The sequence below is a fragment of the Amphiura filiformis genome, chromosome 17 (genome assembly GCF_039555335.1).
Source record: "Amphiura filiformis chromosome 17, Afil_fr2py, whole genome shotgun sequence".
Taxonomy (NCBI): Eukaryota; Metazoa; Echinodermata; class Ophiuroidea; order Amphilepidida; family Amphiuridae; genus Amphiura; species Amphiura filiformis.
Window position 1 is genome coordinate 51,041,927 of NC_092644.1, and position 24,718 is coordinate 51,066,644.

The 24,718-nt window shown below is 43.0% G+C and overlaps 1 protein-coding gene across 1 annotated transcript; it reads left to right on the forward strand.

Annotated features, from left to right (window-relative positions):
* Positions 1 to 423: 423 nt before the first annotated feature.
* On the forward strand, positions 424 to 19,856 carry LOC140137932 (abasic site processing protein HMCES-like). Its single transcript, XM_072159736.1, has 7 exons — positions 424 to 637; positions 11,354 to 11,593; positions 12,302 to 12,550; positions 13,306 to 13,531; positions 14,067 to 14,213; positions 16,067 to 16,176; positions 17,190 to 19,856. The coding sequence occupies exons 1-7, from the start codon at positions 618 to 620 to the stop codon at positions 17,425 to 17,427; spliced, it is 1,230 nt and encodes a 409-aa protein (XP_072015837.1). The 5' UTR covers positions 424 to 617; the 3' UTR covers positions 17,428 to 19,856.
* The last annotated feature ends 4,862 nt before the right edge of the window (positions 19,857 to 24,718 follow it).

Here is a 24,718-nt window from a genome sequence, read left to right on the forward strand (position 1 = left end):
AGTAGTGCGATATCGTCCAATTAGAACTCGCGTCATGAATAATTGGAGGTCCACCCTGAACTTATATGAAATGATCTCTCATTGGCTTAAACTTTCATACCAGACATGTGTCAAAAAGTTGCTATTTCTGGACCAAATTAAATCGTTTAGAAATCAGTGCAGCTACCAAAAGGAACTTGAAAGATTTTGTTGGTTTATCTATATTTATTTTGGCGAGTAACAGCGTCTTTTCGTCGTTCCATACACTGTAAATAAACATCATGTACGATGCTGTATGAACTTTGACACGATATGTATGTAAACAAACACCCAACATGTGTTCAAAAGTGCACATTGGGTGTAATCACCAGTACCAAGGCGGGTTATTGCAACATTATAAACACCCAATTTGTAGTATATTAGCACACACACCCGGAAGACGGTAGACACACACGTTACACACAGTGCTATTTTTAGCCTGAAACACTTCGGTCTGAAAAATGAATCACAACCAAGCATGCACAGACAAGCATGATTATTGAAGCGCTGTTTATAAAACTGCTGTAGCTCACAATACTCTCATCAGACATAAGCAGACAGTCTTAGTGAGGTAACAGTACAGAAACCAAGCTACGAAAATGTGTGGCAGGACAGCCTGGTACGTATAAATGACATCATTTTCAATTTCATGATCATTTTGTTGACATGATTGATTTTTAAGCTTACTTTTTAAACAGCAAGTGTCACTCAGTTGTAGTAGCTACCCCTGGGGTACTCAAGTTTGGTTTTGGTAGGGATGTGCCGCTGAGATTTTGGAAGTGGACCCATAAATATACCAATTTGTTAGTTCACCACGTAAACTTGTATGGCTCAAAATTCGGACCGCTCGCCAAAGTTTACTGCTTTCTTTGTTTTGAAAGTTGTTGACGTTTTAACGATCCCCGATTCCCGGTCGATTATTTTAGCTGTGTCACGTCACATGCATGACGCTGGTGGGTACCAACCAAACTTCAGAAAAAAAAAACCTGATTGCCGATAACGATGTGATATGGGACTAACATAGGATTACACAGAGAGATATTTTGCCAAAATTTGACCATTTCTATTTAGCTTGGCCCTACTTTGTCTGCGTTATATGAAAAAGGACAGTCTTAAGTAAGTAAATGTACAACGCTTTTGATGTTTTGGGAGACTGGGAGGGATCAGAACAAAAAAATGATGGAGCCTATTCTTGACTGTGTAATATTCCTTCAACCAGTTGCCGTGCAGTAACAGTCTTATCCGATGGACAGATAGTATCAGTTTGTGAATGAGGACATCGTATAAGTTCCTTGTACTACCAATTTGTCAAGAAATTTGGACCCATTGATATACCGGTACCAAAAATCAAAATTTTTGGCCGAATTTAACCAAAATTGTCTTACTCTTTATAGTTTTTACAAATTTTCCCAAAATTTTGAGAAAATTTTGGCTATATTAAGGAAAAATTGGGCTGTTTTACAAAAAAATTGAGACAATTTTGAAAAAAAGGACCCATTAATATACCAAAATAGGCTTTGAAAAAGGGGTCATTGATATACCAGAAGGCCGAAAATGCTACCCATGTTTGCGGCATGTCCCCGTATGGTCATTTGTACTGAGTACCCCCCCCTTCCCGGTAACTACAAATTTGAACGTTTGAGGACTTGTTCTCAAGTGGTAGAAGGTGCCATAGGGTGTTCAGTGTTAATTATTTTCATTATAAATGTCGCAAAATATTAATATTGACAATAATTTACAACCTGTTTGACCTCTCCATGTCCCGGGCTCCATGTATTCATACATTGCTCACCTGTGGCCTGTGTTTTCATATCATATTTTGTGGTGAAAAATGAATAAGTATTTATGTGTAATTTGCAATCATTTTTGGAGCAACGATTTCTTCTAACTAACGGCTAAGTGTGTATGTGAATGCACATTAAGGGGGTACTACAACCCCTGCCAATTTTGTGCCTATTTTTGCATTTTTCACAAAAATTATATCACATTGGTGACAGGTAAGATATGTATTATAGGGGCAAGGACTACAACTACTGCACTGAAAATTCAGCAACTCAAAAGCAAGTAATTATTGATCAAATATTGGTTTTCCCTCATTTTTGATTGTAACTCCACAACTGTTGTCTGTGCTGAAATAAAATTTCCAGTGCAGTAGTTGTAGTCCTTGCCCCTACAATATATACATATCTTGTCCCCAATGCGCTATAATTTTTGAGAAAAATGCAAAAATAGACACAAAATTGGGCAGGGGTGTAGTACCCCTTAAACACATACAAACACAAACACAGCACCTGTTGGAACTCCCGGTCGGAGCCGGGAGTTTCAATTATTGGAACTGAGTGTCACTGCACTCACCATGCTCACTGCCATGTGCAGTGCAGTCCCAGTGCTTTAGTACAGGGAACCTATACCTTGGTTCCTTTTGTTTTTAATCTACCAATAGCTGTCACCATCAATATAATTATAAACATGACTAACAAAACATCAGATTATGGAAATATATATCATTCACTACTTGACTTGCTATGCACCCGCGTCAAAGAAAAACGTCTAAAAGGGTATGTTTTTCACCACACAGCGTCGTCGACGTCTTTTTGATAAAGGGGTACTTTTTCAGAAGGCATCGCCATTTAGGGGTCCTTTTTCAGCCAAATCCTTAGACGTTTAGGGTTGGTAATATTATTGTCTCAAGACATCAGGAAAACACAACACCAAAGCATTGATTAGACTCCGCATTGCCCTCATGATCATGATGACCATTTATTAAGCTATTTATGACCATTCAACAATTTATATTCATTTCAACAATTTTATATTCATATATACATAAATATAATTGAGATAAATAATGATAGATTTCATAGCACTTTCATAGCAATTAAGACATAATATAAATTTTTTGGTCCAGCATGATCGGAGGAGCAAATGCAAGTGGCTTACTAAGAAAGGTATGAACACAACAAAGGAAATGGAATTAAAGCAGAGACCTGATTGGCTGCACCCCACTAAAGTGCCATCTGAATGGCCAGGAATCTGGGATTGTTGCTATAACAACACAACAACTCCTACATCATTCCAATACCATGACCCAAATCAATAGCACAAACTTTCAAGAGGACTTGATATGGCTCAAGTGGAAATGATAGGATAATTGTCCAGACTTGGCTGCACATGAACGTCCAGCTCCGCTGATGCTGTGACACTTAGGGTATAAATATAGCCTAGATATTTCTCAGTTGATGCCATTTAGGGTAGGATTTTGCATGTGTTTCGCCATTAAGGGGTGCAGTTTGGTTAGGCAAAAAAAAAAAGTTGTTTGTTTGTCCTCCACCGCCCTCCTCTGATTAAGGCCTGACCAATATTTTTTTTTCATTTTTTTTTTTTTTTAAATAAGTAAAATTCAAGACTCAGTACACCGGTCGATCTTACCGTTCCGATGTTGATTAAGATACTTCTTGCATCGATCCCGAGATGCGGAAAAACCAATAGTCATTTTGTCCCGCATAAATGAATAAATAACAAAAAACCCCCGATCCCCCGGTGGACTCACCCAAAAGGTGACGTCACACCATATGATCGTCCCTTATCCTCCTTGGTCTCCGACTGACACAGACGTGCCTATCGATTGTTCATAGCACTGTGTATCAATTTCTCGACCAAGGCGAGATATACGGTTGTAGTTTCACACCTTAGGTAAAACCAAACCGGTATTGTTCGGCTGAGGATAGTTTTGACGGCATTTTCTGGCGAAAAAGTGACAAAAAACGATCCAAAACTTAGCTACATATCGTGCCTCCGTTTGTATACGGGACACACGAGCAATTCAAAATGGCCGCTCGTTGACGCCATTCATTTTGTTTCCACGTAAAACAACCATTGCAGCCTGTAAGTTACAATAGATGTTTGTACATACACATTGTATTTCATGTACGGTAGGTTATTGTTGCTATGTTAGGGTGATTACTCTATCGTTATGTCTTCATTACCGTCCAATAAAGACGAGTTAATCAGATATTCATACGGTGGGGATTGGTAGGGACCGTCTGACATTTTAGTAATAAAGTTAGCCAGTCCTTACTTTACCACTAACGTTAGCGACCAGCCTCCGTGCTCAGGTTTGCTTACTGGGCTTGAGTCGCGTGTTGGGGGGGGTAGTGCCCCCTCCCTTTTCTCCTCGCTTCGCCTCGGCCCTGTCGGGCTTGCCCTTCCCTGGTGACGGAGCGGGACCCACACCCGCTCTGTTTCACCCACAGGAGTGCTCACGATCTTCTAGATGTCTTTCTTTTGCTTAGGACTCTCCGAGTTCCAGCTTGACGATTGGGATAGGCTCCGCCATCGCCATAAGACGAAGAAGAAATCTACCAAGGGCACTGGTAAGGTCGACACGGTGGATTCTGCTGTGACAGCCCCTATGGGTCATGGCAGGTCTGCTTAAGGGGCTCCGGTCCCCGGACAAGCAGGCGGTTCCTTCGGGACTGCTAAGCTGGCGTCCAAAGGCTCAGCAGCCAGCGAAAGCACTGACTATACGCCGGAGCAAAGTAGCAGGCAGCAGAGCGGTAACCACCAGCGAAAACCCTAGCGGGTTTTGCAGCAGGAGGATACCAGTCGATACGGTAGATTCTGCTGTGACAGCCCCTATGGGTCATGGCAGGTCTGCTTAAGGGGGCTCCGGTCCCCGGACAAGCAGGCGGTTCCTTCGGGGACTGCTAGCGCGTCCAAAGGCTCAGCAGCCAGCGAAAGCACTGACTATACGTCGGAGCAAAGTAGCAGGCAGCAGAGCGGTAACCACCAGCGAAAACCCTAGCGGGTTTTGTAGCAGGAGGATACCAGTCCTCTAGCGAAAATCCTCACAGGTTTTTAGCAGGAGGACACCCGCCTGTTGCAGGCATATCTACGGGCTCAAACAGCCACAGTAGTAGCCAGCGACGGGCAGCATGCAAGGGTAGCACGGGCTTGCCTGGGTTGAACACTAGCATGCATGGGTTAAGCAGAGACGATACCGCGGCTAACGCTGTGGGTGTAGTCTTAGCAGAACCAACTGGGGTTGTCACACGGCAGCGTTCCATGGCGGGACCGCCGAGTGATACCCTGGGCCCTAGAATAGCTGCTGGCTGTCCACAGGGACTGGCTGGCGATTATTCAGGGGTTGGGCTGCAGTCGCCACGGGACAGCGACCCAGGTGCATTCGGTGGCAGCTACAAAGACGAGCCACGGCTTGACTTCAGTGGTAGCCGCTATGCACCCGCCCATAGCTGCCGTGAGTGGTCCGCCACACACAGCGACCTTGGGCGAAGCTCTAGAGGGTACAGTAAGTAGCTTGAACAGCCTAGCTGATCAACAACCCACTTATGTCCTCGAGAGCCAGCGGAGCGTGGGTGATCCATTACCGTCAATGGGTCAATTACCCTCTCTTGATCGATCACTGTCAAATCAACAGGGCATAGCTCCATTGATTGACGCTGCCTATTCAGGTGGCGAGGTGATTGATCGGGGTATGCACGCCAGCTACCCGTGGTACTAGGCAAGCTCCCTCTAGCCAAGGGACAGGCGGTATAGCGGGGTACCTATACACACGGCTTGATCCCCTTGCGGGGAACGCAGTGAGGCATGGGTACAGTGGTACACAGCCGGAGCCCTCACGGGCACCTACCCTGCACCCACGCACACACCGGTACACCACCGTGAACCCCCACTGCTACCCCTGCTAGTACCGCGCCGGTACCACGCCAGCACACAGCTGGAGGCCCCGAACAGGGAACGCAGTGTGGCGAGGGTACAGCGGTCCACCGTTGGGACCCCTCGCGGGTACCCACGCTGATACCGCACCGGTACCGCAGCACCGCTTTAGTCGCCACAGTCTCTGTGGCAACAAGGGGAGGCGGTGCTGGTACTGCAGTACCATGGGGTTACCCTGGTGGCGGATCCTTTCAGGGTCAGCTGCCGGCTGGGTATGCCCGTGGTACCCGCCGCAGGGTGTTTCTTCCACGGCCCAGCACCGTGGCAAGTGTCGCCTAGCGATGGCCACGCAGTACCAACATCAGCTGTTGACCAGGCCAGCCGGCATGGGGCTAACCCAGATCTTGATCAGGGTAGGCCCCGTGCTGCTAGCGCTAGGACGACGGCTGCGAGAGCATGCGGACCCAGTGGTGCCATGGCGGATACCTCAGGGTCTTGCAGGAGTACTCCCTCTTCTGCTGGCAGGTAGTCGGCGAGCCACACAGTGGTTATGCCTTCTTACCCGCTTTCAGATGCCCGTCCTCAGTTACCGTCATCATCGGAGATGATACGGATACTGTGGGCGAGGGAAAGGAGTCGGAAGCTGAGTCCGGTAGTGACATCACTACAATCTCCTTCCCCCGCTGCCCCGCGAGGGGAGCAACAGCACTGATCTTCCTCCGGACACCCCCTAAGGGGGAGTCCATGGAGGAGGACCAGGGATCCTTTCAGTAGGATGCTCAGCTGCTGCTTCCTCACAGGGGACGCCTGCACTCTCATTCCCGGCAAACCTCACGGGTAGATATCGTGGGGCTGTCGAGCTCAGTAGAGCTATGACGCCGCTGCTTGCACGCGCTTCCTCTGCGTGTAACGCGGAGGACCACGGGACCTACCTGAGGGGATCCGAGAGGGACCCAGATGTCGCCAAGCGTATCACGCCAGACAACATCTGAGCTCTTCCGCGAGGTGAGCCTATTAGCGGTGCTAACAGCTAGCCTCAACGAGAGCTCCATGGGCCTAGCCCATAGGGTGTCCACTCAGCGCTGGGAGGGGCCTGCCACTCCAATCGCTCAACGCGATGGAAAGGCAGGGTCCTTTTCTCTTTGGATGCTTCTGCGCCACGGTGGAGGACCGTGCAAAGAAGCTACCAACGGGAGCACTCTGAAGAGGTCGGAAACTGCCCTTACCATGGGTAGGAGCTCCGACTTCAGCAGGCCGTGCACCACCAACAGTACCCGAGCCCACTACCTCTGCAGCACCCATTTCTGGGAGGCGCAAGGGTAGCACAGGAACAGCTGGCAAGCCCCGAAGAAGAGCAAGCGCTCTTCCAAGGGAAGCTAGGCAGAGCATTCCTGGGGGGCTCAGCGGTTTTTCCACAGGGGGATCTCCCAGTGGACGACCGCTTATGGCTTTCACCCAGAGGTGGGAAACCATCTCTTTGAGCGCCTGGGTATGGTCAGTGGTGAGGGGGTTACAGACTGGCAACCCAGTCTCCCCACATTGCCTGCACATTTCAGAGGTCCACAGTAGTGCCGCCAGACGGCCCCCAGCGCCGGGCACTACTGACAGGGATCACACAGCTTCTCACAAGCGGGCGATTGTCCCGGTCCACCCCCTTCTACGGGTGATCTTGGAGCCATTGGCTCCAAGGAAGACCGGCGACGGGAGCCCCATCCGGAACCGCAGGCTGTTGAACACGTTCTTCAGGCCCAAGAGGTTCAGAATGGGGACTCTCGCCTCGGTGCTAGCCTGCCCCATCAGGGGCATGGGAACAGCATCGCTAGATCTCTCGGACGCCTATCTGCATATGCCAATCGCCTCTCAAGATCGGAGGCATCTGCGCTTCTAGGTACAGGATCAAAATTACCAGTTTTGATACCGCCATCCGCCTGTCCATCTCTCCCAGGGTGTTTAACACTCTTGGTCAGAGCGGTGGCAGCGTACCTGAAGCACAGGGGTGTCAACATCAGTTGCTACCTGGACGTTTGGCTCATATACGGACGCACTCCACTGAAGACTACGGGTCTCATGGGGTTGATAGTCCGTAGGGTGCGGGACCCTGGATTTTTTGATCAGCTCAAAAAGTCCAGCGTGGTCCCGACGCAGACACCACTATTTGTAGGGGCCCAGATCACCCTCACGGAGGGGTTCGCGGTGCTCTCACCCGAGCGGGTGGACGAACATGGTGCGGTGTGCCTGACTCTTGGCCGAGTCTCGGCAAAACCCGCTGTGGCATGGATGAAGGTGGTAGGCCTAATGGCCAGTATGGTAGACCTCGTACTGTACTGCCGCTTTCTACGTTAGGCTTACCCAACTACACCTTCTAGCCTGCTTGCAGGCCCAGTCGTCACCAATATCCCTCGCGGTTCCGTTGTCGGAGATCGCGCGAGAGAACTCTGGTGGTGGACCCATCAGCCCAATTTGACCCAGGGTGTCAGGTTTCCTGCACCCCGGTATGTCACGTAGTGACGCACCATAGCGCCAAAACGGGGCTGGGGGTCCACATCCACGGAGACTCCGCCTCGGGCCTATGGGGCCATAGAGACAGAGTTTCACATCAACCTCCCTCGCTTACGAGGAGGTGATCGTGGAATCACATACCGTTGTCCTGACAGATAACACAACCGTGGTAGCCTACCCCAACAGACAAGGGGACTCCGGGCCACCACGATTGAGCCTGCATGCACGACACCTGATAGGGTGGTGCAAGTTCAGGCAGATTACGATGAGAGCGATACACATCGCTGGCGTGCCACCAGCATCCTCGCGCACAATCTGTCACGAGGAAGGGTGTCGGGACCAGCAGAATGGTCCCTTGCTCGCAGGTCGCTCAGACGATCTTCAAGGGGATGTACCACCCTCGAAAGATCTGTTCGCATCTCATCGCAATCATCCACTGCCGTGTACTGCTCAAGGGTCGCGGACCCCAAGCATTCACCGTGGACGCTCTGTCCATAGACTGGGGAGGGATGACAGCTTATGCAGTCCCTCCGATCTCACTACTCATTAGGGTGGTGGCCAAGATCGGGTGGGAAGACTGAATTGTCATTCTGCTAGCGGCAAGGCCGCTGGCACTCCCCGAGGTACCAGATCTACTCCGGATGCCCGGAGCGGAGGTACCCAGTCTATCACTAGAGCACCTGCAGTTAGCTGCATGGCCCTTACCAGGGAACACGCAGCGGAGGGATACTTTTCATCAGAAGCTGTTTTTCTCATCGCCGGGCTAGACGGAAGTCTACCCTCCGCACGTATAGCCAGAGTCTGGCTCCATACTACGCTTGGTGCAATGAGACAAATAGCTCTCCGCTAGAGCCTCTGTGCTGCTAGTTCCGGAGTTTCTGACAGAAAAGTTCCAAGCAAGACTTCAGCGGGCCACTGGGGCCAGCTATAAGTCAGCTGTCCTCTCCATTCACCGAGGTTGTTTCGAGACGGGTCGACTATCATAGCCGATGGTTACCTTATTAGTCTACGCCTCGACGGTATGTTCAACGAGTGTCTACCAAAAAGGAAAGTGATCCTCAGGGATCCCAACACAGTCTTAGATTACTTTAAGGGTCACCCTTTGACCTTCCGCCAAAAGCGACGCTTAAATACGTAACTCTCAAGATGGCTTTCCGGTTTGGCGTTGGCTTCGGACGGCGGTGCTGAGTTGCACACGGTCTCGAGGTTAGCTTCCGTGTTCACAAACACTGGAGCGACACTGTTTCGGGCGCTCTGTTCTCGTGACTACGAACGGGCGCGGTGCATACCGACATTCGCCCCAGTCCAATCCACAGGGTTGGGCAAAGTACGGCTGAAGCCAAAGATAGGCTGGGGTGTCCGATAAGGCGCTGCAGCACTAGTTCTTCCGAACACAAGCCTTGCGAGGGACTCACGACCGCATTCATCACCCTTACAGAGTTTTCGGTCCAGCCGCTGTCGCAATGGCTGGTCCAGGTGTTGGTGGGGTCCGGGGATCGCGAAGGTTTCGCGCCCCGCACCCACTCGACACGAGCTATCTCATCATCTTGGGTATACCGCTCGGTTGTCCCTTGAGGAGATCTAGTAGGCGGTGTCCCGAAGCCACCTTCGCCCTTCTCTACGATACTTCCGCTTACGTTAGTAATCAGAGACGGGCGGAGGTTTACCGGGACATTGTTGGCGATCATAATACGGTGGTGTACGGGTACCAGGTTTTCAGACTATACAGAATACTCAGCATGGTAAGAACCAGTGTCGCTATTCTTAACCACCAAACTTATTAAGTAAGGAGGTTTATGTCTGTGATCGCGTGGTCTTTTTTGTTTCCCGACCGCTGGGGAAAATATTTTCTGACCTCGCGAAAACCATCGTTACCCGCTCCCGATCCCTGATCAGATGCTGACCAATCTTGTACCTCCATCCGTCGGTTACTTGCTAGATCGATCTTTCAGATGTTGATGCAAGAAGTAATCAACATCGAACGGTAAGATCGACCGGTGTGTTGAGTCTAGTCCCAAACAGAAATGTTTGGTAGACTCATAACCGGTGCGATCTTACCTTTCCGATGTTGATTATCCCGGACCCCGCCACCCCTACAAGTTTGGTCCGAGTAGGGGATCCCAAGTCGGATAAGGGACGATCATATGGTGTGACGTCACCTTTTGGGTGAGTCCACCGGGGGATCGGGGGTTTTTTGTTATTTATTCATTTATGTGGGACAAAATGACGATTGGTTTTTCCGCATCTCGGTATCGTTGCAAGAAGTATCTTAATCAACATCGGAAAGGTAAGATCGCACCGGTTATGAGTCTACCAAACATTTCTGTTTGGGACTATTTTTTTCTTTGATTTGGAGTATCTCTGGACCTAGCTAGAGCTAAATGCTAAGATCTTTCATGGATGAAAATTTAAAAAAGCCCCTCCAAAAACATTTTGTGTCTTCAATATATGCAAAGTTATAACTTCATGTCATAGTCTATTATTTTTAGTGACTTCAAAATAAATTGGATTTGAAATCATTAAAAGACTATGACATGAACACAAATTATAACTTTAACTGCATATTAAAGAAACAAAATGTTGGGTTTTTTTAAGTCACCATGAATGATTATAGCATTTAGCTCTAGCAAGGTCCAGGAATACGCCAAATCCACAAAAAAAATCCAAAAAAAAAAAAATCTGCCCGCCCACCCGCACGTCCTCTTTCAAAGCTGTGTAGGACAAACAAACAATTTTTTTTTTAGCCTTATGTGAAAATTCACCATTAAGGGTGCATTTCAGAGGTGTTTGGACGCAGGTGGGAGGCACTTTTTGGTGAGAGTGACCCCCCGGGAATGTACTACTTCAATGTTGAGTCTACTTGATGATTTGAATCCTTCATATTATGTTTATAGTATTTTCAGGGTTGTAGCTAGGATATTTTTAGTGCTGGATGGCATTTGGTGAAAATGTTGCATATTTGGCTTTTTTTTTGTGTTGCCAAAATGGACCAATTGAAATGTTTGACTAATTCAACCAAGTGGTGCAATTTTGGCCTCTGAGTGGTGGGCTCCAGTGCTAAAATTGCAGCTGAGTGGTGGGCTCCAAAACAGCCCACTGTAGCTACAACCCTGAGTATTTTTGTTTATCACCATTTTATCATGATACTTCATTTCTACAGCACTTTAGATCCACAAGATGTGCGCAGTGCTTGTGCTTATACCAACCGTCAGGGACGTCGTATGAGACCACGTTGGCGCAATCCTGGAGGTGGGGCAGGAGGAGGGGGTGGTAACCATGGTAACAAAGGGACAGGACAAACCAGTAAGCAAAAGGATAACACAAAGCAGCAGTCTGATGGGACACAATATACACCAAAGAAGTATTGGCCATCTTACAATCTGAGCCCAACTCAAGTCATGTGAGTCACTTATCAAATTCTGTTATGTATACAGGGTATATTTCATTTGGATGGGTTTTTTTAACATAGAGGAGTTCTGTATAAAGTGCAAAATCTGAGATGTTGACACACTGTACTGCATTATTGTCCAACAATAGATTAGTTATTTTGAGGGTATGAACTGAGGCAAAATAATCAGGGAAATCTAGCCCCCCCAAGGCAGTATTTAGACTATTTACACATAGAATATGCTTGAATTTTGTAAAGATATACAGTACATACATTTGTATCATGCACATGTGACAATTAGCCCATGGTCATTTTGTTTATTGATGCACTGCAAATTAAAGGACAGTCACCTCTAACAGAATTGCTTTATATCAAAATTCAAAAGGTTGACAATTTATATAAATTTGTCAAAATCTGTAAGTATACTGTATTCAACAATGTCATGTTTTTGAACCACCCTCAATAAGAGAAGTTTTGATCGCTACCGTAAAGCTGCCAGTGAGTGTTTTGGTTATCTTTCATCATAGAGGTACATGTATAATATAAAGATAGCTAGCACGAAGCATGTGCTTGTTTTGGTATCCACCTGTCCAGGGACCTTTGGAAACCCAATCTTGAAAACCAGATTCACATTATTCACATTGTCCAATTGATAATGAACAGCCACCTGTGATTAAGAATTCCTCATATTCATGATCAAACTTGTTGTCTTTTTCCCAGGCCTGTTCTTGTATCATCATCTCACTTTGACAAACAACAAAATAATAATGAAAGTGATACAAAGACTCAATCAGTAGGGGAAAGAGAGCTGTGTCCAATGCAGTGGGGTCTGGTTCCATCTTGGCATAAAGGAAACCCATCTACCGTATCATACAAGATGAACAACTGTCGCAGTGAAGGCATGACAGAGAAAGTCAGTTTCAAGAGACCATTTGAGAAGGGAAAACGATGTGTGGTGCTTGCTGATGGGTAAGAAGAATAAGACTTATCGTGCACATTTTACTCTCAAAAATACGCTCATATTGAAATACCCTAACACGTTTTCACACAGAAAGAAGGCAGGATTCCCTCGCTAAGCACGCACCTCAGGAAAGCTCGGTCATAAAACGGATGGATTATATGCATCAGTGATACACCCTGCCCAGGATTTTAACAAAAGAAGGCTAGCACAGGAAAGCTGCAGGATGGCGCACACCTTCCTGTGTAAGGGAATTTCAATATGAGCCCTTTAGATGCTTATCCTAATGTGATTCTAATTCTCTTTAGTTTACATTCAGTAGACCGCAAACACAGGTTACTGTTATTACATCCAGTGTTTTAGCTAGACTTCAGCTGTGTACAATACTTTTTTGCCTCAAGTTTGGTAATAACGCCAGTGCATTGTTGCGACATAAGTGTGTCAACAAACTATATGAACACTCTGGCTAATTAGGTTGATATGCTCTATTCAGTAATGTGACCACCAAATACCTGGGTGAAAAGATACACCTATGTCATTACCAAAACTCAAGGTTAAACAAAGTATGGAGGAGTTCAGTGAGGTCAAATATGCATTATATGATTTGAATATAATTTTTTTGAATTTTTAAATATTTTTTAATAACTAGCATAAATATATATCCCGATAATAATGATTAAACTCTACAACTGTACAAAAATAAATGGATGTTTCTATCACCAATAAATGGATGTTTCTATCACCTCTTTTTCTGACTACATATCAGGTTTTATGAGTGGAAGACTGGTAAAGATGGTATAAAGCAGCCCTATTTCATTTACCTCAACCAAACCACACCTGTAACAGATTCACAGCTGCGCATAGATCCTGATATCACAACACCACCAGAACAAGATGACATGTTAGAAGAGGAAGAGGTCAAAGGTCAAGAATGGACAGGTCATAGGTTACTCACTATGGCTGGATTATTTGATATTTGGAGACCTGCTGATGTAAGTGTAGCTTTGGTACCTATTTCAGTTAATAAATATAAGCCGGATATGGGAGCAATAATCCTAACCATGTATATTTTACCCCTAACCCTCTTCAAGTCTAAACCCAATTTGATAAAGTGTTTGTTTTGTGGTATTTTGAGCTGGATATTAACTTTAAAATCTTGACCCTCTTGGCCATTATGCCTGTGATGATCACACAGTTTGTAGCAACTAGCTTAGGTTAGTGTCCAAAATAAATCTGTATTGTTACTATAAAGTCAGGACCCACCATATCTGTGGTATGCTCAACATTGCCAGTAAACTAACAGCAGTGCACTGTCAGTGGACATGTACCATGGTCACTAGGAAGGAGTAGTCACTGGAGTTTCTGAATCAGGGACTAAGTTTTGACACTGACATCTAGCAAGGGCTATGATTGCCAGCTGTGATTAAGTGCTAGCAGCAACTTGGAATTATCTTTATTTTAATGTTTTCTTCTTGAATCCATCAATGTCAATAGTAAAAATGTTAATGTTACTTTTCTTTGCAACAGGGGAGTGATCCACTGTACACATTCACTGTCATCACAATAGAATCACATCCCAGTTTCTCCTGGTTACATCACAGAATGCCTGCAGTCCTGGATGGGGAAGATGCCATTAGGAATTGGTTGGACTATGGAACAGTGCCACATAAACAGGTAAGGGGTCACAGTAGAAACACAACACATCACAGTGAAAAACATATCCCAGTTTCTGCTAGTTACAACACATAATGCCTGCAGTCCTTGATGGGGAAGATGCCATTAGGAATTGGTTGGACTATGGAACCGTGCCACCTAAACAGGTAAGGGGTCACAATAGAAACACAATGCATCACAGTAGAATCGCATTCCAGTTTCTCCTGGTTACATCACAGAATGCCTGCAGTCCTTGATGGGGAAGATGCCATTAGGAATTGGTTGGACTATGGAACAGCGCCACCTAAACAGGTAAGGGGTCACAGTAGAAACACAAGGCATCCCAGTAGAAACATATCCCAGTTTCTGCTAGTTACATCACAGAATGCCTGCAGTACTTGATGGGGAAGATGCCATTAGGAATTGGTTGGACTATGGAACAGCGCCACCTAAACAGGTAAAGGGTCACAGTAGAAACACAATGCATCACAGTAGAAACATATCCCAGTTTCTGCTAGTTACAACACAGAATGCCTGCAGTACTTGATGGGGAAGATGCCATTAGGAATTGGTTGGACTATGGAACAGTGCCACATAAACAGGTAAGGGGTCACAGTAGAAACACAAGGCATCACAGTAGAGACATATCTCAGTTTCTCCTGGTTACATCACAGAATGCCTGCAGTACTTGATGGGGAAGATACCATTAGGAATTGGTTGCCTATGGAACAGTGCCACCTAAACAGGTAAGGGGTCACAGTAGAAACACAAGGCATCACAGTAGAAACATATCCCAGTTTCTCCTGGTTACATCACAGAGTGCCTGCAGTCCTTGATGGGGAAGATGCTTAGGAATTGGTTGGACTATGAAACAGTGCCACCTAAACAGGTAAGGGGTCACAGTAGAAACACAAGGCATCACAGTAGAAACATATCTCAGTTTCTCCTGGTTACATCACAGAATGCCTGCAGTACTTGATGGGGAAGATGCCATTAGGAATTGGTTGCCTATGGAACAGTGCCACCTAAACAGGTAAGGGGTCACAGTAGAAACACAAGGCATCACAGTAGAAACATATCCCAGTTTCTCCTAGTTACATCACAGAGTGCCTGCAGTCCTTGATGGGGAAGATGCCATTAGGAATTGGTTGGACTATGGAACAGTGCCACCTAAACAGGTAAGGGATCACAGTAGAAACACAAGGCATCGCAGTAGAATCACATTCCAGTTTCTCCTGGTTACATCACAGAATGCCTGCAGTTCTTGATGGGGAAGATGTCATTAGGAATTGGTTGGACTATGGAACAGTGCCACCTAAACAGGTAAGGGGTCACAGTAGAAACACAAGGCATCACAGTAGAAACATATCCCAGTTTCTCCTGGTTACATCACAGAGTGCCTGCAGTCCTTGATGGGGAAGATGCCATTAGGAATTGGTTGGACTATGGAACAGTGCCACCTAAACAGGTAAGGGGTCACAGTAGAAACACAAGGCATCACAGTAGAAACATATCCCAGTTTCTCCTGGTTACATCACAGAATGCCTGCAGTTCTTGATGGGGAAGATGTCATTAGGAATTGGTTGGACTATGGAACAGTGCCACCTAAACAGGTAAGGGGTCACAGTAGAAACACAAGGCATCACAGTAGAAACATATCCCAGTTTCTCCTGGTTACAGATTTTTTTTTCAGGTCTCAGTCACAATACATGGAACAGGTGTAACAAACATTGGTGACATCATTTGTTTACTTACCTGAATGCTCTCACCTCTCAATAAGTGTACAGTATTTCTGAAAATCTGACGACAAAATATGTTGTAACTCTGATGATTCTATTATCAAGTGTATATTCTTCTCATTTGATCCAATTCAGGCCATGTCCCTGATCAAAGCAGTAGATAGCTTAGCCTGGCATCCAGTCACTACTGAAGTTGGCAACTCAAGGTACAAGGAGAAAAACTGTGTCAAGCCTATTGAATTAGGGTGAGTAACAGTTTCTGTTTTAAATTCATGTCTCTTTTTCAAATAAGATATGTGACACAATCTGATCCAGGAAAAGAGACAGTTATAAACAGCCGCGTAGGCAGGATTTATTTGGTGGGGGTACGGTACACTGAGCTGAAAGTGGACCTTTTATGATTTTTTCCTTTACAAAAGTGCTAATTTCAATGTTTTTTGGCAGATCTTATGTGAATTTTTCCTTCACAAAAGGGGTGATTTTAACGTTTTTATCAGAAAAGTAGACCTTATTTCGGATTGGCATTTTTGGGAGGGCTTTGCTTATAACTTTCTTAACTTTTCATCCAAATAAGCTAGGGATACACGGTTTTCAATAATGAAAAGCTGAGGTAACAACCAATAATAGAATGACTATAACAAACTCAATTTTCAAAATAAATGGATCAGATTATAGCACATGAGATAGTGTTGGATTGGATATTTATATGCAATGATAAAATTCAATTATTTTAGTTACACTTCTATACTGAAAAAAAAAATGTAAATACAAACACGGTTCAAGTTCTTATAGCCTTTCTGCATCTTCAGCCAGATGCTGTGGCTTTGTTGTTTTGCCAAGTTGTCAACTAGCCAGCCGTCCTGGAAATATGACAGAACCGAACATCTGGATCTTTTACAGCAATCAAATGCTGCCTCCATTTCATCTCAGATAATCAAACAAACAAAAGCAACACCATGCTATCATGCTTTTAGCCTAGAGCACTCAGTAAAGTTGACATGCTTTGACAGCTGTTCCTACATTTTTATCTCCCTCTTTAGATACTTACCTGTGTACGACAGTGGAGATGCCTTGAGTGAGTTCTTGCAATTTGAGAATGCACCCAATAAAATGCACTCTGATGTCACTGATTGCACTAGAGTTTTCTATTATGTGGGTCTACACCCCAAACTTTGATAATGAGGCACAGTTGATATTGAAGTACCCGTTTACTTACCTTGTTGAGAAAATTTTAAGTTTTTAATTTTCTATCTTGTAGCAAACTTCCCAAATCTGCTAGCAGCAACCTGATGTCTTCATGGCTAAGCAAAGGGAGTACTGCAAGTCCCAAGAATAGCCAAGAAACAGCTGATGAAAAGCGAGGAAAGAAGCGCCCTCAGCCTAGTGCAAGTAAACCAAGCCCAATGATGGCATGGCTCAAGAAAGCCAACTCAGATGAGAAACTACAGAAGGTGACAGGTGGGCCTCCGACACCAAAGAAAGCAAAAACTCTGTAAACTTGGCTGCAAATCTTATGCTGTCCTTCTTATTTTCAAAAGAGCAACCAACACCACCAACAAATGAACTACAGGCCTCTTGCAAAGATTCTTCTAAACTAGGTTTGCTAGATTCAGACTTGATTCTAAAATCTAGCTCATTCTGCACACAGTAAGGCAAGGAGGATCAGTAGATTCTCACATTTAGATGAGTTTGTGACAATTAATCTGTTTCTCAAAGGTCTATAGCCTGTCCAGTACCAGGAAAAACAGGGCTAATACCAAAATGCATGGAGGTTACATAAATGGGGCAAAGGTAATGTTGCCCACTTATGGTAGAACATACTTTAGTTGTTAGAGTTCATTTAGAGAAATCTTGATGGAACATGGCTTTGGACAGGTTGTGTGAGATAATAAGGAACAAAACACACCAAGGATCAAAGGATGATACAAGAGGATACCTAGAATATATAAAAACAGACAGATTCGAACTATACCAACTTGATTTGGGGATCAAGATAATGCTGTGTGTAAAGGGCAGTTTATCTGCTTGAAACGTCAGTTGTATTTTTGTTTTCTTTTGTCTATCCCTGTGGTTTTGGATTTTTACTAGTGCAGTGTTAGTGTACACCCCATGGTTTACATACTGCATTAGTTTTTATCTTTTCTTTTGCTTGTTTCCCACATCAAGTTGGTATAGACCACTTGACATGTGACGTCATTGCCCGGCAGTATGCGCACGCATTATGGTACTTTCCATTGTTCATTGCCCTGCAGTGTGTGTGCGCATCGTAGTCTGCTCAGGGCATGTGTATTTTAAATCTCCCACCACATTGCATATAGTACAAGAAAGCCATTGAACAGTGAAGCGGTTCGTTCGGGCATATCGACAGACCAATCCCTCGCCTTTGTTGATAAACAATAATGTAAAGTGGTATATACCGGGCTCGAATCTTTCTATAGGGGCATGTTCCACCTTATACTTGATAGAATATAAATTTATGATATGATCTGCATGTTCTAACCAGACTAAAGACAGCAATTGTGAAATTGAGATTGTAAGAATGTCAGCAAAGCATGCTTGGTCACAGTGCAAGTTGACAATATGACAACTAAATTTCTCAACATTGCCTCCTTTGGCATGGTTGGATCAGACCATATCACATACACTACAAGATTCTTATTGGGCTACCTGCACCATCGCCAAGGTACTTGCCTAGTACTGTGCAGTACGAGGGGAGTACCAGTGTCGTAGTACCATTGCTGGTGGGTCTTATACAGTAGAAGTATTGAAACTATGTAGGTACTTTGTGTGCACCAGTCGGGTACCTTGGCGATGGTGTACCTGTGCAGGCGGCCGCAATAAGAATCTTGTAGTGTACCAGATGATCTCTTCCCTTGATTTACTTCATGAAAAAATGTGAAGCAGGTCAGAACCTTCTGCACTTCAAATCCTGCTACATCTAAGTTGTTATTCACAATTTACAAGAGGTGTCATTGTTCAACCTTTTGCGAGATGAATCATAAAGGTGTTCGCATAAACTTTTTTTAAACTACCCCCTTTGAGCAGGGCTGAAAAAAGTGGAAAATCCAGGTCTCTTCCCAGAAAATTGTGATCTTTGGAGGTGACAATGTTTGATTTCCCAAATAAAAAAATGGATAAGACATTTGGCTAAACTTTAACTTTTTTTCAGGGCCTCAATAATTTTGATTACCGTATGTTATGGGTTCATCAAGCATAATGTACAGAATCATAAAAAGCTATGCATCCTGTCATATTATTGATGTTGTTTATAAGAAATATTGATATTCCTTAATCGTTGTAAATAATATTATTGGAGTTACCTGTTTATATATATTTTAATCATGTATAAAGTCTAAAGACAATACACAGTATTATGTACATAAAAATGAGCGATGTTAGCCTTGTTCAATTAACCCTGATATTCTATTATGGTTGTTATCTTGGTTGTGTATGAAAGGTTTTTTTATTATAGACTTGCTGAACTTCTTAACAAAATTTTCACAACTTTGGTATCATAACAATGTTATAATTATATTGGTATGATTATGTATTTTATGTGACAAGATCAAGAGGATTGACTCAGTATAATGCTGCTAATATTGATTTTGAGTTCTTGATCAAAACAGGTGATACATTATGATGTTTTACTTTGTTTTAAAGTTAGAGAATTGCCCATAACTTAATAACCAATCAGTTTTAATGGGGTTTGGATCTGGGATTTGGACCTTACTTTAACATATTTAAAGTGTGGATGACATAAATAATGAACAAAAATCAAAATTGAACATTGCCCAGAGTCATTCCTTTCCCCTTGATCGTGTCACATGTATTTGACCCAAAATAACATTTAAAATTGTTCATACAAATGTACATAACTAAGTAGATGTCATAATTTAAGAAAATACATCATTAACAGTGGCATGTCCGGGGGCTGAAGCCCCTGCACTTTGTTAAGAATCATGTAAAATCAGCCGTGTTTTGGTGATTTTAGCTATTAAGCCCACTGCATAACTCTGAAAGCCCCTCTGAGCCCCCGCAGGAACAGATCCTGGACACACCAGTGATTAAAGCTTGATTTCAATTTATTGTGCTCAATAGGTTGCATCTATGCTGGGATACATGTACGAGGGGGTATCAAAAAGTTTTTGAAATCATCTAGAAGCGAAGAAGCTATATCGATGAAATTTTGTCAGTGTAATCATTGGTCCTTATGTACATTTTGGTCCAATAATGGTCTCATAAGTATGTTTACTTTCTTTACAGGTGGCACTAGATGGACGGTATAAAGCGCATAACCTGCAAAATGGAGAAAATTGAGGCACGCAGCGTGATTAAGTTCCTGCATTTGAAATCAATGATGAAATGAAGGCTGTCTACGGTGATGAATGCCCATAATATGGCATTGTTGCTATTTGATAAAGGAATTTCCAAACTAGCCACATGTCCCTCACCATGCTCACAGATGAGCCAGGAAGTGCACGTCCAGCACTTAGGGAAGATGCAGCCACAGTGAAGAAAATGGTGATCTTATCATGAAAAGGTTATGCGCTTACCACCCATCTAGCGCCACATGTAAAGTAAACATACTTATGAGACCATTTTTGGACCATAATGTACGTAAAGGACCAGTAATTACACTGGTAAAATTTCATCGATATAGCTCCTTCATTTCTGTGTGATTTCAAAAACGTTTTGATACCCCCTCGTACTTCTGTATTCACAGGATACTTCAGTACACACTAATATTGTGACATACTGCTAAGACTATGTATCACATCTTTCAGGCATTTCCTTTCAATAGATACATTATGATGTCTGTACAAATGCACATGTATTCATATCAGTGAAACCAACATAATTCTTCTTTTTATAGAAACTATTTTGTGCCAAAATTCTGTCATATTATTCCAGTTGACCAGGGTAATGTAAGAATAAAAGCTAATAAAGCCAAATTTTGACATGCCTTAGTTTATTCCATACAACAAAATGTTTATGAAGACCATTTGTATTGTAGTGAAAGAGTACTATAATAAAACATTTTTGATATTACAGATGGCCAAGTTATCTTGTATTTTCCCTGCTTTGTGTGGCGAGAGCTTTAAATACCAGTGGTGCACCTGTCGCCGTGGAGATCATTAATGTGTAAAAAGGTACTTTGTATGGATAAAGTGATGCATGCTGCACAATTACATTGTTTAGGTTGTTAAAACTTAGGGCACATGTGGAAGCCCCAGGTGATGGAATACTTGTTCAGGGTACATTTTGAAAGTCCATACACAAGCATGATATCCACCTTGGAATACTCTCCCTGGGCTTGAATACAGGTGCATCTTCTGTACATTCATTTGTGCATACATGTACCAGGCCCATAACACTCACCGAGTACATAAACATCTAAAAGAAACAGTTGTCGCTCAAAGTATGGTGATGATTGAAGGGCCACACATTATCTGGGATCAAGACTTAAGTCATGTAAGTAAACATCTCAAAAAAAGAAATTACCCCCTTTAAATAATGGCCATTATTCAAAAACAGGCTATTGTATTACAAATCTGTAAAATACAATGGAAGCAGAATTTATTTCTACACATTTTGACACCTCATTTATAGCAATTGTCTAAATATTGACGTCACATTATACATTTAAATCAATGTAACCCAAGATTTGAAAGTTGCAGTATATTCTATTGATTTGTATTCAGTATAAATAATGGAAGGAAATCTGTGTAATAATATCTGAGTGTTTATGTTGTTGTAAGTGCACCTTTCAAATCTGGACCTCACTGCATCGTATCAAAAGAGGTTTACTTAAGTCTTGGTCCCAGATAATGTGTGGCCTCTTCATCACCATTATTTAAGCGACAACTGTCTATGCACCTCTCCGATAGCTGCATTCAATGTACATGTGCAACTAAATTCATCAAATGTTTAAATAAATTTTCTTCTAAAACTTCCAGTTTAGAATCATGACAATTTTGACTTAAGATAGACTAAATGTGTGTAAACAAAATTACTAAATTGCCTAGAATTGATAGAATATGTTACAGGAAATAAATAATTGTATCTTCCTTTTAAAAGATATCCCATTTTGCTGCTATACACCTATCCGACTTCGCCATTACTGCGGTGTCCCCGATGTAAAACTGCGGTGTCCCGAGGTCGGGGGTTCTATCCATTATTTATTGTGTGCTATACAGAATTGTACCCGGAATTGTACACAACAGTGATTTTCAATACACAATCATGAGTATTGAATTACTTAATTAAATCTCCCGCTCTGGTACATCTGTGTTGCCGTCAATAGAGGGCCAAATACAGTAAACGCTTCTCGGATTGGTGTATAGGTTTATTTAATGTTGCTCAGAACTTTTTGATCTATTGGATCATATCATATGGGATGATGGAATGTAAATGTAGGCACCCAAGATGGGCCGAGTGGCTGAAACCTAGTGATAGTATTTTCTCTCACAGGTTTGTTTTCCCAGTTTAAAATAAAGAGTTGTTTGAATTCTAGAACATGGATGTGGGACCAGTGGCATTGCTATGATTTTTATTGGGGGAGGGGGCGAGTCCATGTATAAGGGGGCGGGGCCAAATTAGTTCGCCAAACTATAAGACACAAAAAAAACTGGCTAATTCTTTGTAGAGATGTAGAAGTTAACATTCAACAGCTCTACCCCTGTCCTGCAGCTATGCCCTGTACAAGACTGGGAGAGATATGTTCCTGAAGATTTTATATAATCTGCTTTATGTAGGATGCTCATGTAACATATGCCTCAGCAAGGCATTAGCCAGAGGGTGTCCAAAATGGTCAAATATTACTTATTTTTCAAAATCAGAATTTTAGGGTGTCCAAATTGAAAACGGCATCCAAATGACACCTGGACACCCCTCTGGCTAATGCTTTGTGCCTCAGTAGACATGATTGGGTGGGGGTACAGCATATGGTAACAATATTATATCCACTCACATATGATGAGGCGAAAAGTACACATTTACCAGTTACAATTTTTTCATTCTTGTTTATTAGAAATTGGCAAAACAAAATATTGGCAAATAATCTCACAGACAGAATCATATATAATTTGTTTTGATCAACCTGAATTACTAAATTATAGCAAAAATATACATGTATATACTTTATATGAAATATATGCCAAACAACAATGAACAAAAAAAACCCAATGAACAGAAAAAAAACATAGCCTTCCATTTACATTGCACTCAATGTTTTGTATTTCCTTGAAACAATAGCAGGGCTGTCAACTCTCATGCACTTGGCATGAATCTCACACATTTTAACGTATTTGAGCACTTTCTTTCGTCAAGGTAGTAAAAGCTCACACATTGTCAAAATATACGGTACATGCTTTGACAATATCTCACGCCAAGCAATTCCAAAAAGTTGGCAGCCCTGATTTTGTTTCTTTTACTAGGGATAACCATCAAAATTTCATGTTGACCCTATTGCTACAAAAGATTGTTTTCTGAGTAGAACTAATCAACAGAAGTATTTTGGTGGTTAAATGGTCAAAATCGATCAAAAACTTTTCAATTATGAATTATCAAAGTTTCCCATTCTGACCGGTCATTGGAACGAAATAAAATGACAAGGTCCAAAAATAGCAGTTGGGAGCAAAATTGGCATAAGCATATATTTACCTTTATATATTTTTTTATTTTAACATATTTGCAAACATGAAACAAGCATATTGTGAAAGTATCAAAGGGTTTCTTATGAAATGGCACTTAACTAGTCACTGGCATAACTTATTTTTTCAAACCAAGGCATTGAAATCATGCATTTAGAGGACATTTGCCAAAAATCATCCAAGATAGCCGATATGGCACAAAATCAAAATTGCACTAAGTAGGTGAACTTTTTTTTCACAACCAAGAATTTCAATGTTATTGGGTTTAATATGACCAATTAGTAGGTGTATGTAAACAAAATCTTAAGTTTTGAAGGTCATTGACTCATTCACAACAATAGAGATTATCCTCATCATGCTCATGTGTATTCCTCATTCAAACCAAAGTAGCACTCAATACATTATGAGTATCTTTGTTCAAACCAATTCAATGCTTGACCTCGGAGTTACCTGCATGACTATCGCGGGCTATTTTGAAACAGTTATGGTTGCACATTCAGGTACTTCTTTTGAAAGTCCTAAACAAGGTATAGCCAGCAGCAAGTTGTAGATATTATAGGCCTAAATATAAGAAAACGTTTAGGGTTAAGATCAGGTGAACAATACATCGAATGAGCACGAAACTTCACATTTATGTTCAGAAAGGTGTCTTCTTAACATGATTTGAAAGGAATATAAAAATTCCAAAGGGAAGCTGGTGATTTAATTTGTAACTCGAGATCTACTTGTTCAATTTTTTAACCTTTTTACAGAGGGTATGATAGAGGTATTACTGGCAACTCTGCCAAATTACAGCTCAGTAGGCCACGTTTTTCACCTGATCTTACTGATTTGAATATTTTGTGCCATTCTTGAGCAGTGCTAAACTCAGCCACTGGCAATTAAGCGCACTGTGGCGATGGACCAATTTTGACTCGCACTTACAAAAAAAAAAAAAAAATAAGTTATGTTGCTGTAATTTGCAAGATAGTTACAAAATATAATTGGCAGTAACTTCCCCAAATTTTACAGAAAAATATTGAAAAATAAAAGAATGAGATCAATTTAGAAATGTATGTGCAAGCAGTGCACAGTTGAGCTCCCTGCATGTCTATGGGAGTGTTCTAATCAAGTTGATGGTTCATTGGTCATCCCT